This window comes from Falco peregrinus, chromosome 6, assembly GCF_023634155.1.
Source record: "Falco peregrinus isolate bFalPer1 chromosome 6, bFalPer1.pri, whole genome shotgun sequence".
Lineage (NCBI taxonomy): Eukaryota > Metazoa > Chordata > Aves > Falconiformes > Falconidae > Falco > Falco peregrinus.
Window position 1 is genome coordinate 75687511 of NC_073726.1, and position 17202 is coordinate 75704712.

General features: G+C 39.1%; 1 protein-coding gene across 6 annotated transcripts in view; it reads left to right on the top strand.

Annotated features, from left to right (window-relative positions):
• Window positions 1-17202, top strand: part of ABCC9 (ATP binding cassette subfamily C member 9) — a 72924-nt gene that overhangs the window by 12682 nt on the left and 43040 nt on the right. For all 6 annotated transcript variants that reach the window (XM_055808216.1, XM_055808217.1, XM_055808218.1 and 3 more), the window contains 7 exons: window positions 5407-5601; window positions 8371-8535; window positions 10099-10254; window positions 13019-13153; window positions 14455-14617; window positions 15255-15295; window positions 16237-16379. In XM_055808216.1, coding sequence (XP_055664191.1) covers window positions 5407-5601; window positions 8371-8535; window positions 10099-10254; window positions 13019-13153; window positions 14455-14617; window positions 15255-15295; window positions 16237-16379 — 998 coding nt within the window. The remainder of the gene's footprint in view (window positions 1-5406; window positions 5602-8370; window positions 8536-10098; window positions 10255-13018; window positions 13154-14454; window positions 14618-15254; window positions 15296-16236; window positions 16380-17202) is intronic.

Consider the following 17202-nt stretch of genomic DNA (forward strand, 5'->3'; position numbering starts at 1 on the left):
AATCCTATTCCTGCACACACCAGATAAACATGTTTCCACACATTGTATGGTTTAGAACTGCAGTTCAAGGGGAATCTGTGAGAAGCAGCTCTGCTCCCAGCAGAGATGGAGCTAGAGACTCCTTTCTGTGCTCTCTGAAATGAAACCATAATCAATACAATCTGTTTTAATAGATTTAGGTTGATTCTCCTTCCTTATGTAGTTGATGCTCACAAAGTCTAGAGACTAGAGACCAAGACTCTGCTGCTTTAAGCAGAAAACTACTGAGTCATAGGAACTAAGCTTTTCACACCAAAGGAGAAGTGCATCCCTTAGGCCAGCTCCTTAAAGAAGCATTTGGTGCCTAAATCCTACTTAAAGAGACAAGAGTCTTAGGCACCTACATGCGCCGAGGATCTGAGTCCCTGTGCCATTCCTCATGACAGGCACCATGACTGGGAGCAAGCATTCTTCTGTAGCTCATTTACATCTGCAGATACCGTGTGTGTCTGCACAAATATGCGGTTCAGATGCCAAAAGGCAAGCTAAGTGTGCTATTGCTCATGTGCATGAATGCAAACTTTCAGTGTATAGCTTCCCTCAGCATGCATCATGCACCTATGAAGACTTGCAGAAACGTACCCATGCAGCTATGTTTATAAAGCTGGCTTACAGCAGATATTTTGGTTTCTGTAGTTGTTTAAAGTCTTGAGATTACCACAGCCTCTAATAATCGAAAACAGGCTGTAACCCTAAAGTAAACTGATACTTCATAGATAAAGTTAAACCAGAAGGCTAAAGACAATCCAAAGAGACAGGCAGTGGAACTTGCTGCAGGTCACTTCCAGGGAGAAATGTGTTGGCCTGTGCACGGTTGGGTCAGAAAACAGCTATAGAATTAAGAAAATTCTTCAGGTTAAAGCATGGTCTGCAATCTGGAAGAGATGATATGTCACTGTCTCTGCTGCCAGACTGTATTTTACACTAAAGTTCTGCAGCTGGTGAAGGGAGCCCCCTGGATTAACTGGGGTTACCCTGCCTGTGCCTGGAAATAGCCGATCTCAGCTGTGCTCCATGGCCCCACAGAAAGAAAGCTTCCGCCCCTTTCCAAAGCTGCCTTATCACGCCTTGATGAAAGACGCTGAACATGACCATGAATAATCTGTATTGTAAAATGCCTTTGAGATAGCTAATGTGACATTGTCTTGCTATCCTTTCTGCATGCTAAGAGAACTGAAACCAGCTAAGATTCTCTACCAAATAAAAGCATGAGGGAAATGAGTCTGGTTAAATTTTGCTGACCGTTTGCTCAAAATCACTGTTTACTAAACCTGTGTCCCAAGCATACAGAAGCATAAACTAGAAGCTCTGAGATTAACTTTTTATGGCTGCTATATTCTGCTAAAATAGCGTATTGCCACTTGCATAACCTGTGAACATAGTCTGTGAACATTGGGTTCAACCTTTTTTTTCCTTTAATGTCAGTGGACAGCTCCTGAAATACATACTCATCTATTTAGACAGAATTGTTCCAGCTCCTGCCATAGGAAGGCTTGCCCACTGACATGAGACCTAAGCTAACACTTCTCAGTTGACAAATCTGAATTTGCTGTTCTGTTCTGGGTTTTTTTACATTTTCAAATTTTCACCAATCAGTTCTTAGCATTATGAATACAAAATTATTTAGTTAAAAGTAATTTTTTTCAAAACATCAATTAAATTTTAATACTACTTTCTTGTATATAGAATTTTAAAACCAATTATCAGTATTTTTATTATAATATTAAGTATGAGACAATACAAGGCTAAATAACTGGTGATCAACATTCTAATTAGTTATTAGTCTGGTAATCACTTCATTTATTGGGGTCATTTATTATTTATATTATTTAAAGAGATATATGTTATTTATGGGTCATTTATTACTGGTTTTGTAGATAGTTTGTGTTTGGCAACGCAGCATAACACAGCATACCATAAGAAAACAACATGGCATATGTTCTTTCAAATTAGAAGATACTATAAAACTACAGTTAAAACAAGCTCTTTTGATAATTAATCTTACTTAAATATGCTGTTTGAGTTTTTTCCTTAACAAAGTTTTGCCAAAAAACCACATTGCAAGTGGCTTTCCATATCCCGTTATTTCCTGACATCAGTAAATATTCTAAAAGATGGACTTGCTATATGTTTTTGCTTTTCTGGAAAGTCTCGTATAGAAACAGAAATACCTCATCCTATAGTATTTTTGTCATACCTGTCTAAGAATCCTGGAGAAATTCTAATTGTAGATAGGAAGGTTGCTTCTGCAGAATAAGTAGTGATGCACATAGGGTTAGACTCGACCTTAAATTCATATGTTCTCTTTAATACACGGTCAAAGTTCCTACTACATTAATTGATATTTTTGCTGAAGAGAAAGAATTCTTTAATAAGATTAAGAAGCTAAAGTAGTCCTTAATGATATGCAATGAAACTCTCACAGCCAAATTTTGGCTCCAATGTACTATATGTGGGTAGTCCTTTCACATAACATCTACCCCTCAAAATTTGATCCTGCTTCTGATGTTGCTTGACTTTTGTTTTGGTTTCTGTACAAGCAATGTAGATGTTTCAAAGCACATACTAATGCATCATACATCACATATCCCCAAGCAGATTTAGTACATTGATATTACATTTGGTTTACCCCATCAACCTAAATCCCATGTAATTTGCCCTAAGGGTCAATAGAAAGCTTTTCTTTTGGGATGGGATAGCAAAAGCAACTTTTGAAGTCCAGGACCATTAGTTTCCTATACCTGCTGTTCACATGCCACTGTGGATCTTACCTGTTACGGCAAAGAGAGGAGGAAAGAAAGTGTGTTAGCTAGAAACCAGAGGGAAGAGCATTGCCCCTCAGCAGCAGGCTGACATGTCAGCTCCAGCACTAAGGGAACAGTCAGATTTCCATATTTACTGAGGCATACCTTACAGGTGGCTTGATTTACCAGCGAGTGCTGTCTCACTTGCCCTTATTTCAACTGTTGAGTGCCCATGGTAGAGAAAATTACAGTGATTTCAAAGGCAGGTGACAAAGGCAAAGAAAACCTAAGCAAGTGCCATAGGTGAGAACAGCAGTCCAGCCTGGCTGATTAACACAACAACAAATGCTACTGACCATTCTAACAAAAATAATCCTTGCAAATTTAAACGAACACTGAGATGCACAGTTGTGTAAACTGATTAAGCTCATACTTGTATTGATGCAACTGTCACCTGTCTTCAGTACAGCTCCTCTCCTTTTCTTTAACTGGGTAATTTTTAACATTATGTTTTAAGATGTTTCTTCTCACCTTCTAGAAGGAAAGTATGTCCTTCCAACCCCCCATGCCCAGGAGGAGAATCTCGTGGCTTCAGGTGGCTTCCCAAACCACAGAGGCTTAAAGGGACTGGGAAAATGCAGGAAATAATCATTTTGTAATAACATTTTTCTGATGCAGAAAGCCCAGACAGAGCTTTTTATTTAATTCTTATGACACTGGCCAAACTTTCAGTTGTGGATTTTCTGAAACATCAGTAGTCATCAGAGAGCTATAATGAGTGGTGATTGACAGATCATCCTTCAGCACCTAAATAGAGGATAGGGTTGGCACATACAACGTGCCATACTGCAAGCCCATAACACTGGGCCTCAAGAACTGTTCTGGAAAAAAGCTTAAGACTGGAAGAAAAATCTGTTCTTCTTTCTCCTCCCTCCTCATTAGATACTTTAGCTAATTTAAAGTCCCGATCAAAAAAGAAGAAAAAATGGCATTTAGCAATAGACATTATTAGGTAATTTAATTTAATTTAATATTTTTGCCAATGAAAAGTAAATAGATTTCATGTAGTGATGACAATTACGTCAATTGTAGTAGTAGTGAAAATGGCTATTAAAATAGTAAAATCTTTTTAAAGAAATAAGGATTTGTCATTGCCATTTACCAAATTCACCCTTAACTGAATGCCCAGAATAGTATGTGCAACTTTTTCCAGAAGATGGTTGATGTGTTTTCCTAATAAGTTAGCCAAGCTCCCATCAAACCGTTAAATGCGGGTTGTTGGTTTGAGGAGGACAGCAGTGGCTCATGCAGTGCATTCTGGCTCAAAACCCAGTAGACAATGAATTCAGAGCCTTCTGCCTGGGAAGGTCACGTGAGGCCCTCCTGCTCTTCCTCTCCTCAGAAGAAGCAGTTTCATTCTCAACACTTTCGGAAATGTTAGCTCTAAATTGTCCCCATGCTTCTTATTTCTCTGTACCAAGCTTCTTGGCATTGGGTATGACCAGCCTGGCCTGAACTCTAGAAGCCAGCACGCAGCTCTCTGGCCCTCCTGTACACTTGTACATTTTTGGCACCATGCAGATATTCTGTCCCACAGTTGAAGTGGCATAAAAGGAAAAGGCGAGAAAAGAAGAAAAAAGACCTGAGGCAGCCAGGCAGAGCACAGCACACTTGCTTTTCTCTGGTTAATTTGCTGGGGCAGGGCGTTGTTATTACTGGGCTATACTTAAAATGTCTGTGAACACTCAAGAGGGCTTGGCTTGGGTTACAATTTACAGGCATCTGTGCTACTTGAAAATTGACAGATGCTTTTTTAAAGTGTCAAAAGCTGCTGCCTGAAGTGCAAGGAAGCACTCTGCAGACCATGGATCTGTTCACTAAAACTCTTTCTTCTTTAGATTGAAAGGACCTCAGAAATACCAGAACTCCTCTGACTAGATAAAGAGATAGCTGCTGGCTGGTGGTTTAGGGCGAGAGTTCTGATACTGCATACATTCACAGAACTGAAGGCTAGAAAGGACCCTTATTTGATTTAATCTTACCTCCCAACATAGCCTGTTACTTTCATCTTTTTGAGCACAGTAATTAGAGATCAGCTGAAGTGTGTCTTCCTGGGAGGCTTCCAAGAGATAGAAAAAAAAAAATCCAGATAAGTTTAAATGATGTTGTTGTAGGTGTCTGTCCATGTTTATTCCTTCAAGCCCTTTCTCACATCAGAAGCCTTTACTGGATCAAGTGGTTTCACAGCTACTGTGAAAGCCGAGATTACCCCTTTGAGCAAGGGGTTGAAAGGCCAGACCTTTTCCTGAGTGCACATGTGACAAGGAGCTATGGCTACGTGCCAGTGCGATTAATCGTGTTTGCATTCCTGCATTCACAGGTTCAGGAAAGTGGTAGGATTTAGAGGTGAGAAACCACAGCTACCAAGTGGAGGCAGGATTTGAATTTGCTGTGAAGAATGGCTGAAAACTGTTGATATCTACAACATGTTTGCTACCTCACCTAGTCCAAAACACCCTTCAGGAACCATTTGGGCATCCAGACAGAAATGAAATGGAAGTTGCTATGTAAAGCCAGGGAGGCTTCTTCTTGTTGCATTGATACCTGTTTCTCTGTTTTCCAGAAAAAGGTAGCAGACCAGCCCAATCGGAGTCCCTCCATATGGTTAGCCATGTACAGTGCTTTTGGCCGACCAATTCTTCTCAGCAGCACGTTCCGTTACTTGGCTGACTTGCTGGGTTTTGCTGGGCCATTATGCATTTCTGGCATTGTCCAGGGCTTCCAGAATACAACCAACAATACAAATACGACAGAAAAGGTAACCTGACAACATGGATTGAAAGACTTTGGTAGTAGTTCTAGATTCCTACCAGGTATTGAATATGTCTGGCTGCATGCTTTTATACATCTATGACCATCTTTGTATTATTTCTTTGTTTCTTTCAAGCAAATTATTTTTTTTGTGAATGACAGTCAAGTTATAAACCTAAGTAGTGGAAGTCTTTGGTATGAATGTGACACAGGTAGCGGAGGCTTCCCACAGTTGCCCAGCTGTCTGCCTCTTGGTGGAGTCATCCCAGCAGTTCTGGGGAGAAGGAATAGCTTTTCTGCTCCTATGCAACTATGTCTCTTCAGTTCAGGCAGGACACCCGCTGGTGGTGCCTCAATGATGCATCCAGCAAGGGTGAGTCTAGGAATTTTGCTTAATTTCTGTCCATCTGTCCATTTGTAGTCCACTGACAGGCTTGAGCTTTCTGAAATCTGTTTTCCACTGGGAAACCAAGAGTAGTCACTCCCTACTTGTGACTGATTATACTACTTGTTGCTGTGATGAAATGCATTGGCTCATGTGAGAAGTTGAGAAGCATCCACTTTATTCAATGGCATTCTTGATACTAGAGATGCACAAAAGATACTAGTTCACAGATCATTTCAAGTTTCACCAAGACTGAACTTTTGGAGATCACCTCCAAGCACTGAGCAAGCCTCTGATACAGAACATTTTCTATCATAAGTAAAAGGATTTATTAGTAACTAGTGAAAACATACAAATTATTTTACTAGCTGACAGCAAAGAAAATATGATGAAGAAATTTTCCTGCTTCTGTCTTCTACAGAAACATCTCCATACACTTTATGCAGTAAATGTTTTGTACTTGAATGAGCAGATAGGTATGTAATGGAATAACGTATTCCCCTCCAGATAAAGCATTTGACTGTCATCACTATCCAAATATCATCTTCTTGGCTGCTTACTCCCGACATTCATTTTCTTGACTGAATTTGGCTTTAGACTCTCATTCAGCCATTGTACTGAAGGAGAGTTTAATTGTGCAGCTTATCAAATAAAGCTCTTTATCATCCTTGAACCTCCATGTGTTGGATTTGAACCACGGAGTTAAAAGGCAAAGTGCATATTTTGCCTTCAAAAATGTTTTTTTTTTCCATTTTGAGCAAACAAGGTATTTAAGCTTGAAAATGTTCATTTCTGGATCTCAGATTTAGGAATATGTACCATGTCTACTTCCTTTATTTTTTTGTACAATTCAGTGTAGTGGTTTTAGTTCTGGGTTTTTTTAAATTTTAATCAACACTGGCTAAAGGGAAAATTAAAATAATTGGAGAACTTGAAACCACTCCAAGGGCCTGGCTTGGTGACAGTCACTGTTTCTCTTGGATACATTTCAGAATGCATTTCTTTTAATTTATGGATTTTGATAAACTTTCTCTTGGTTGTTCTTGGTATTATGCATTTCTCCTTTAGATTCTCTCTAGTTTAAATTAATGTGAATTAATATAAATGTATCCTTATTCCCCCATAATTTCTGAGAACTCTAGATACATTGATAAAGGTACCTACAAATATTATTTTATTATTGATATCCCCACTATGTAAACATGGGGAAGTTAGACGTGGCAGAACATTAAGAGAAGAGTTTTCAAATATAGTTATCTAACCAGTCATGCACTTAAGCAATCCTCGTTTCAAGGAGTCTTGGGCTGGTTGAGCCACTTAGTCCTATTATTTCAGTGGTATTTAGGTGTCTTACAGACATTGGGGCTTTTCAAAACACTGTTGGGTGCTTACACACACATTTTGCGTGTCAGCTGCCTGTGGCAGAGGGGGTGTGTGTAGTGGAGAGGCTGGGATCACTACAGTGAGGTGAGCCTGGAGGTTGGAGCACCTCTCTCCTGCCTACAGTCTCACGGTGGGTGACAGAAATCCAGAGTGATGAAGGAATCTTCAAGAGGCTAGGCACATGGTTTACTTTCCAGTATTTCCCAAACCTTTCATCTCAGAAGCAGGCTGGGTATTTCAGTAGAACAGGCTTTTTCCTTTTTTTTTTTTTTTTTTTTTTCTTTTTCCTTGTAAGAATTCCAGTACATCCTGCTTCCAGCTGGATCGGAAATACCGAAGGAACATCCTTCCTTGCGGTATTTTGGTACATTTGTTCCCTTTTCTGCCTGAAACAGAGCAGAACAGTGAACATAAAAACTAGAAAGTGAAAACAAGTAAGTGATTTAAATAAGATTTTTTTCCCCATTGAGGCATTTCAACCTCATTTTGTGGGGAACACTGGCATATATACTCATATTTTATTCAGAATTCACAGGTATCATAGACTATATTTCTGGAGGGAATTTTTTCCGTAACATGCAAATGCAACATAAGTAACTAATCCTATAGAATAAAGGATATTTTCTTGCAGTTTCTTTGTGGCGCAGGTTGAATGAGCTTTATTTTCTACTGAGTAGCATTTCTTTCCTACAAATCACCAGAATTCAATGGAGAAACTAAAGATAAGGAGTCACGTTGATCTCATTGTCCCTGTTCTGCTAAAACCAATCCATTTTAGAACTGCTAAAAGTTAAGATCCTTAGTCTTTGGAACATGAATGGAGTATTCAATTTGTATCCAAATTATTTTGGTAACATAAGGCAGTGAGAAATCTAATTTCTATTACTTTCCCATAATACCATCAATAATTTTTATTCTAATTCAATGACTGGATTTTCTTGTTTCCAGTGTCTCAAGAACGTACAATCACTCCTATGGCACTTTCATAATTCTTTCCTTTCTTTCCAGGTGAAGGATCCATCAAATTCATATCTTTCCTCAGAGGAATTCCTCAGGAATGTTTATGTTCTGGCAGTTCTTCTCTTCCTGGCCCTTATCTTGCAGAGGACATTCCTGCAGGCATCCTACTATGTGACTACAGAAACAGGCATCAACCTGCGAGGTGCTTTACTGGTGAGCAAAGATGTTCCCATGGTTTGCCAAGAAATTCACTAATAATAACTTGAGCTTTGTACTTTCATTTGTCTTGTTCTTTATCTGAAGACTCAGTTAACAATTGTTCGGGAGAAGATATGCACTGTATTTTTATACAGAAAACTGGAAAAAGTGGTATCACTGACATAGCCAAACTAATGGCAGCAATTCCTTTTGCTAAAAACTAAACCCATCATACTAACATGTAGAAGTTTAACACTCACTCTGTGCCTATAAGAACATACCTTTGCAGATGATGTTTAGTATATGAAGATAAGCAGTGTCAGTTTTGCTCTGCATCTGCTTTGTTCATTTGCTTCTGCTGGTTACTTCTGCTGACTGTGAACAGAGTCATCTGCAGCGTATCTTTGGCCGAGCTATGTTTTACGGGAACATTGCCAATGTATTGTGAGTGGTGATTCTGAATACTTATGCCCTTTTGCACAGAGTGCCGTGGGATGGGACAGGAGTCATTCGTCTGCAAAACTGTCGCTAAACCCAGCATCCATTAACCCTCTGTGAAAGTCATGTTTATGAACTGGAGCCAGCAGCTCCAGCTCAGAATGTGGGTGGGTTGTAGCAGGGATCTCCACAGACCAGACTCCACAGACAGCAGCAGCACTGTGTGCAAAACGGAAGCTGGAACGGATGCTTTGCCGGGTGTAACTAACCATAGGAGTACCATCTTGGTGTGGAAGCTTCTTTTTTTTGTGCACACTGTGATTGATGTAGCTCTTTCAAACATTTTCTGCCTTCTCCCAGGATAGAAGGTACACACTATCTGTGAAGAAAGAATACCTGATTATTTCCTTGTGCTTTTGTGACTCCCACTTGCCAAAATGGGAACTCTTAGGACCATATGGAGCTGATGTAATTCGCCATGGTCTGTAGGCATTTCTGAGTAATTCTACAGGATCTACCCTGCACATGGACAAAACAGAGCAAAGAGCACAGAATTATTTTAAAAACTTCCTTCAAGCTGCAGTGTTTGATATTTGGTTATAACTGTGACTGGGCTCACAATATTTGTCTTTAAAATTGTGGTAGATACAAGCCCTGACTAATTTTAAACACTGTTAAGTTCCTACAGATTTTATGGAAATAGGTGGCCAGGTAAAGGAGAGAAAACCAAAGGAATACATACCACCCTGATCAAAACTTCATAGCATGAGTTTAACTACTTTATCAGAAACAAGGGTCTCTTTGACAGACAGTGTCACAAAAAAGCAGGCTCACCAAATGTCTGTTAAAAAAAGATCTTTGCCCAGTCTCCTGAATTTTGACGTTTTGTTGTCATTTTGTTCTGTTTTAGGTCTGCATTAAGCAACAAACCTTTTAAGAGGAATTGGAGTTTTTTAAAGTCAGTTCTCTCTTTTGTGCTTTCTCTCACTCTGTCTCCATCTCTCTCTCTATGTCAGGTGAGAGACTGGGAGAAGGGCTATCTTAAGTAAAGACTGATACCACAGTTTGAAACGTCCTGCTGCTGCTGTTGTTTTGTAATTATATCATTTTCATATTTTCCATTTTATTCCTTTCCTACAGGCAATGATATATAATAAGATCCTGAGGCTTTCTACATCCAACTTGTCCATGGGAGAGATGACGCTGGGACAAATCAATAACTTGGTTGCCATAGAAACAAATCAATTAATGTGGTTCTTGTTCCTGTGCCCCAATCTGTGGGCAATGCCTGTTCAGGTAGAGCATCAAAGTAAGGGCCTGATTTCAGTGATCCTCCAAGCTGGTTGAAAAGAGTATATGTCTGTGAGACTACTACCAAATCCAGAGGGGAACTTGGACTTCACACTCATTTTCCAGAAGACTAACAAGCAGAAACATGGCCCATCATCTCCTCTGAAGGCGGGGAGGTTGTGTCTCCGAGGGCCGGTAAAGAGAGAGGATTTTTTTGAGCAGAATTTCCATGTCATGGATGTGTTCTGTGACTTTAAGAATGATGACCTGTCATCCTCTCCCTGCTCATATTTCTTCCACTACTGGCACAAGTCATTACTTTTATTTCTGCCACAGGGCAGCAGCACAGGCATCTGACCAGCGCTAAGTATTGCATTTGCAGCGTGCACTCCTAACTGTGTTTTGCGGCAGGAGCAAAAGGCAATTGAATCCTGCTCCGTGACTGACAGCAGCACCAACAGTGCGCTGCATGAAATGCTCAGAGAGGCTCTCATCTAAACAAGCTTAGTTACTGTAAACATCTGGTTCTTAGCAAGGCTGGGAAAGTTCTGTAAGAACGAAAGGTAAAAATTATTAGCCTGAAGGAAACCTTCAAAAATGCTGTATGACTTAATGACCTAAGCCATGCTGATTTTCCAGGACACTTGGACTCCTGTAGCACCTTCAGAATTTTAGCTTGGAGTGGGATTGGCCTGGTCCTTTCCTATGGGTAATCTCACTGACATTAAACAACTTTAAAAAGGCACAAAACCTACCGTTCTAGCAGATTTGTTTTGCTGAAATTCCTGGAACTGTATCAGTAATCTTTGATAATAATTAACAATATTACTACTACTAATGGATCAGGTAGCATTTAGAGAGTCATAAAATAATTTATGGAGAAAAAGACAAAAAAATTTACTTGGTAACAGAAATTAGAAATAATACAGACAGTTTCATTTTAAGTCATTGTTTCACATCCAGGTTAATTTGAAAGTGTTGCTGTTAATACTTCAAATGTTATTAAATGAACAGCTAATCTGATTGCTGTGGCTGGTGGATAATTATATGTAGCCTAAATTCACCATCATTTGTCTCTAATAAAGTCTTTGTCCCACCCACTGTAGAAATGTAATGGCCTTCCTCACCACTACTGTAAAAGGCTGGTTTGAGGAAGCTTCTGATTTTGCTGATCCCTGTAGTTCACCTTCAGACAATCAGGAGACAGGGAACACGAGTAGCTTGACCATAGCTTTGACTGGGAATGAGCATAGCATCACCCATGAATTTGTATCTGATGAGTGCACTTGGTGAGTAAGCATCTGTTGCCAAGGATGTAACAGGGCTCCTTCTGCTCTTAAGCTCTTAATCATAGCAATTACCTTACACTTTTGCTCCAACAGTAAAATCGAAAGGCAAATACTATTTACTTCTCAAAATATTATGCAGCTGGTATCAATGACACTGGTTTTGTGGTAATATGTCTTTCTGTGGTAATAAGCTCAATTGGCTGGTTTTTGGAAAAGAGAGGGAAGAAACTAACCTTTGGTACCTATGAGTTGGATTATAACTATACCACTGTGGGAAAGGTGATAGTACTGTCCTGTCTTGCCTTATACAAAGGAGTTGAGCTTCAAGGGATGTTCCAAGAAACAGTAATTGTCAAGGCTGCCCCCTCCTCGAGCAGAACAGCTAGTAGCAAATACCAAACTTATATCCATCCAGTATGATCATTTATAGCCATATCCTCTGAAGATCAGGGTGAATCTTAGAAAATATATTGTGTATCCACCAATTATGGCCTGCTATCAGGGCAAAAATTCATTGCAGGTTCAGGCACCCAGTAAGGACTTCAGTTTATGCAAGTATAAATGGCTACCTGTAACCTTGTATTAGTCTGCTAAGAAAATGGCATCTAGGTATGCTAACTTACATTACAGAAGCCTGACAAGCTAAATAATCCTGTCAAAATGTTGAACTCCACTTATTCTTATTTCTGATATTGTATAATAAGAAGGCAGATTTAAAGACAGAACTGACTTGTTTAAAAGATAACAAAAATATAAAGTAGGGAACCTGTTCTGTGTGCCCTATTATCCCTGAGGACATCTCTGTACCATAAAGTGGAGCTTTTAAATAAAAATACTTATGTAGTAGAGCTTGTACTAACTCAGGACCCAGAATCATGGTAGTTGCATCAGAGCCATTCCCAGGTAAACCTCTGTGGGAAGTGTTCCCAAAGACTTTTTAGGGCTAAGGTAGCATCTTGGTATTTTCCTACAGAGCTACATGATACTGATGCACAAACTCAGGTTGTGTCACTCCCAGCGCATCTGCTTCATACTTTAGTGCCTTTTAGACATGCCTCTCCCTGCAGTTGCAAGAGGACCACTACAACAGAATGCAACTTGAGTCACAACAGTCCTAAGACCCTTGAATACTTCCAGAGTGATGTAAGGAGCTCCAGTGTAAATAATACTTGAGGCCAGTGATTCTGTAAAAAGCTCTGGGGCAAGCACCATCATTTTAGTGCTCCGTTAGTTCTGTGGAAACCTCATTTGGACTTATGACTGCCACGCAGTAACACAAACTATGTAGTTAATGTCAAAAATAAAGGCTTCTGGGTTCATTTCCCACACTTGACTAAACATGACCTTCTGAAGTCCAGGCTCAGCTGATTCTATGAACCATTTAACTGTTTATTGGAAGAACAAGTTGTTTTCTTTTTTCTTGCTATCATTCTGGCATATTCAAATCTCCTTTTTTTTCAATGTCACTTTTTTCTTTATAGATAATAATGGGTGTGATCCTACTCTATAATTTGCTCGGAGTGAGTGCCTTGGTCGGTGCGGCTGTCATTGTACTGTTAGCTCCAATACAGTACTTCATAGCTACCAAGTTGGCTGAGGCTCAGAAGAGCACTCTTGTAAGTAAATTATTTCAGTGACATTTGTGATTCAGAAATGAGAACAGGGAACCAGGTGTTCTGGATTCTGTTCCTATTGTTAGTGAATATTCATTGTGGAGGTTTGGGTGAGCCATCCCTTAATTCCGTCATCCCTCCCTTTCTGTTTTCCTGTGGGTCAGTATCTCTTCCTTCCTGACATTTGTCAGACAAGAATCTGAAAAAAGTATGTGCGCTGTGACCTGTCTTCTCTGCAGAGTATTTTTCACCCAACCAGCACAGTTTCATCTGAATTCAATTCCATGAAAGCATGTTATTCCTACATTCAGATGTTGTATTTCATGGGATGAAAGCAAACAATACAAATGGCTGATAAATTATAGGAGGACAGTATTAAAAGAATGTGTACAACCCCCCTCTGAAATGACCGGAGACTTTATGCTCTCACCCCAAGCTTTGGTATGCTCTAAACATCACCTGACATTACTGGATTAATATCTGTTGTTCATTCCTCAGAGCTCTAAATTTATTTTGCTGGCTAATTTAGTTCGCCAATTAGAAATGGATTCTGAAACTTTGTCTAATTTTTAACTTTATTCTTGTGATCCTTGAACTTTAAAGAATCAACCTTTGATGTTTGAATTGTCAAATATTTAAAGATCCTTTTAATCTTAATATTTAGTAAGCAAATTATACATGGATGGACCTAATCTTCAGCACACATCAACCCTGTTGAGTTGTGCCAATTTATACCAACAGAGGATTTATCTTGGCATAATTTCAGAAATGGTCTGAATCTTTCTTTTTGCTCTTTTCTGAGTTCCTCTGACATCTTTTGGATTACGATTTTACCAAAACTTTTAATTAGTGTTTTCTGGTGAGGGGCAATTAGCTAAATATATCAATAAACATCTCACTTATTTTCATGACCGGTCTGTATGAATTCCAGAATGAATCTTGTAGCAGCAATTACACACATGTAGTTGTATGTCTATTGTTATGGATACCACAGACCTACTAATCCACCTCCCCGAGTTTCACCCTCCACCTGCAGGTAGATGCAGGTGATGTTTTGGTTTGTTTTTCTTTTCAGAACAGGGTCACTTAATTTCCCCTCATGTTTGTAAGCATTTTAATATCTCCAAAGAACAAGTAATTTTATATTGCTTTACTCAGTATAGCAACTGAAACCCTGTACAAAATCACAAACAAAATTATAAATCTTTACTGAATTTTACAATAGAAGTGAAAGGAAAAGATCATTCCCGTTAAAACTACAAACCATTATCAATTTCTTATACTTGCTTTCTTTTGAAATGAAGGACTATTCTACTGAAAGATTAAAGAAAACCAATGAGATTCTAAAAGGCATTAAGTTATTAAAGCTGTATGCCTGGGAGCACATATTTTGTACTAGTGTGGAAGAAACAAGAATGAAGGAGCTCACCAGTCTCAAAACCTTTGCACTTCATACATCTCTTTCCAGTAAGTAAATATGTTTTTAGCTCTCTGAAGCAGATCCTGTTCTTCATGTCAGCATTCCTCCTGACTTCAACTAAAGCAAGATACAGCTGTGCCTATCACATTTTGTGTGTGTATGGAATGTGATTAAAATTAAAAGGCACGACAAATATATAACACAGAAACTTGAAAATACTGAGTATATCTTGCTGATTTTTTTTTGCAGTAAGTTTTCTGTCGTGTTCATTATGACATTACAGCTATGAATTGCTTTATAGTAAGGAGGCTCCAGATAATATTAGCAACTTTGATTATAGCAAAGATAAATTAGTCTGAAAGAAATTGTGTTTTCTGTGATGTAGAAGAGCTGAGAGGGTAACGTTTTAGTTGTGTTGCATAATAATTGTGCACATAAAACTTTTTTATCCCAGTTCACTAAAGAGATACAAATGAGATAATTCCTTGGCTTATTTGTGTGTTTAAGACCTCTCTCTGTCATGGAAGGAAATGTCTCCCGGCAGAGCAATTTTCCTTTGGGAATTTTAATTAACTGAATTGGAAATAACTGCCCTCTTCTAATGCCATACAACTGATTGTAAAACTGGTGTTGTTTTTTTTTTATTTCATACAATCTGATGCCTATTTTATTTCTCTTTCACAGTTTTTATGAATGCAGCCATACCAATAGCAGCAGTTCTTGCAGTAAGATATGGGTTTTTTTACTTTTCCTTATAAAAAGGGAGAGAAAAAGAATGGGGGAGAAAAAAAGAAGGGATACCATTGTTATTGTAGGACATATTCCTCATAAAACCAGCAGATGAGACAATATGGCTCTGCCAGCTGTACAATAGAATGACGCTGAAAATGGCCATTCTCAGAGCCAGTATTTCACTAGCTGTGGTTTGCACTGGTAAACACAAAAAGAAATAGAAATTTTTGCTATAAGAAAGAAAAAAAGGAATTATTGCAACTTGAAAGAAGACCCATTTTGAGAAGCTCTCATTTTGAAGGGGGTTCGGGTGGCTTTGTTTTTCTATTGTCTAGCAGTGAAAATCATTTCTGTTTCAAAGTGCAGTATAAGCCCCCATTTCATTTTGCAAGAAAGGGTACTCTGCAGTTTAAGGAGAAACAAAATTTACTTGTCTTCTGGCCAGGTTTAAATCTCAGCCTAATACACTAGAGGGACTATGGCATGCCAGTGAGTAAGGAGTCTTCATAGACCAAATTCTGAGTGCATTACTCAGAGTATGCTGACAGTGTGTAACAAAATTGGATGAAACAGGACCATAGTTCTGCATCTGTGAAAAAAAAAAACCAACTAAGATTTATTAGGTTCTTACTGATATTTCTGGGTTGTCTGTTTCCTCTAAACCCTGAGGTCAGTTCTTTACAAAACTATATGCTTTGATTTTACTAAGAATTTTTTTTTTTTTTCATTCTGAAATGTGTAAATCTTTGAAATCACTGGCAAGCTTTAAAAATCTTTTTCACTTCAATAGAAGACACCTTTCAGTTTACTGGGATTCCCAGTAAATTAAGGTATATATTTAGCGGCCTTAGTTGAGCAAAATATTTTGCTTGCTGTCCTTGTCCATCTTTTTCAAGAGCCCTTATCCTGACATGCTCTTTTCCTGATGTGACAGACCTTTGTGACTTACGCATATACCAGTGAGAAGCCGCTGCAGCCCGCCCAGGCCTTTGCATCACTGTCATTATTTCACATCCTGGTGACACCACTGTTCCTGCTCTCCACTGTGGTTCGTTTTGCTGTCAAGGCTATCATAAGGTAAGTGGCCCTTCTAATTTCTCCAAGTCTTCAACACCTACGTTCAGTAACACAACTGGGAAGGTGCTGGAGAAAAAGGTTATTTCTACATGCTCACACGGCAGAGGATTAAGAGGTGGTACTCAAATGTTCAAGAATGTGAGACAAATCAGAGTAACCATTTCTTTTCTCTGCAAGATACAGAAACAAGGAAATGTTCGATTTTTTAATAATTTCATCAGGTTTGGCAATTCAGAGTCAGAGCTGGACTGACCTTCCTTGGGATATGCTCCTCTTCTCATAGTGTGACCACCCACCATTGCTTTTACCTTATACTTTTCTGGGTTTTTGTCAACACAGGGATGAGAGAAGTGTGAAGTGTGAAGCTATCTAGCAAGACTGGTCCTGCTGATGCAAGGAAGAGCAACTGGCTTAACTCTGCCTCCACACAGGGTGCATTGGGCTTTCAGTGAGAATCTGGTATTGTCCTGCCTCTCATTGTCTAGCACTTGCATGGACTCTCTCTAGGAAAGAGAGTGGATGGAGGAACATCGGACACTGAAGGACCAGTTACTCAAGGAAAACTGAGCCCTACAGGACTTCTCGTATAGAGGAAATGCCATTCCCTTGAATAGCAGTAAAGAGATGCAGGAGAGGGAGCGTGGCAAGGCAGACATTTGGGAGTTTCATCTGTGAGGGTTAGGGATCTGCATGGCAGGACAGCAAGGAAGTTGGCATGAAGTGGAACAGATTTAAAAAAAAAAAGGGAAAGAAACTCATAAAATGTGTTGCTTCATCAGAAACTTGTATGTTCAGACATTTGTTTCTGCAAATAGCCCAACAA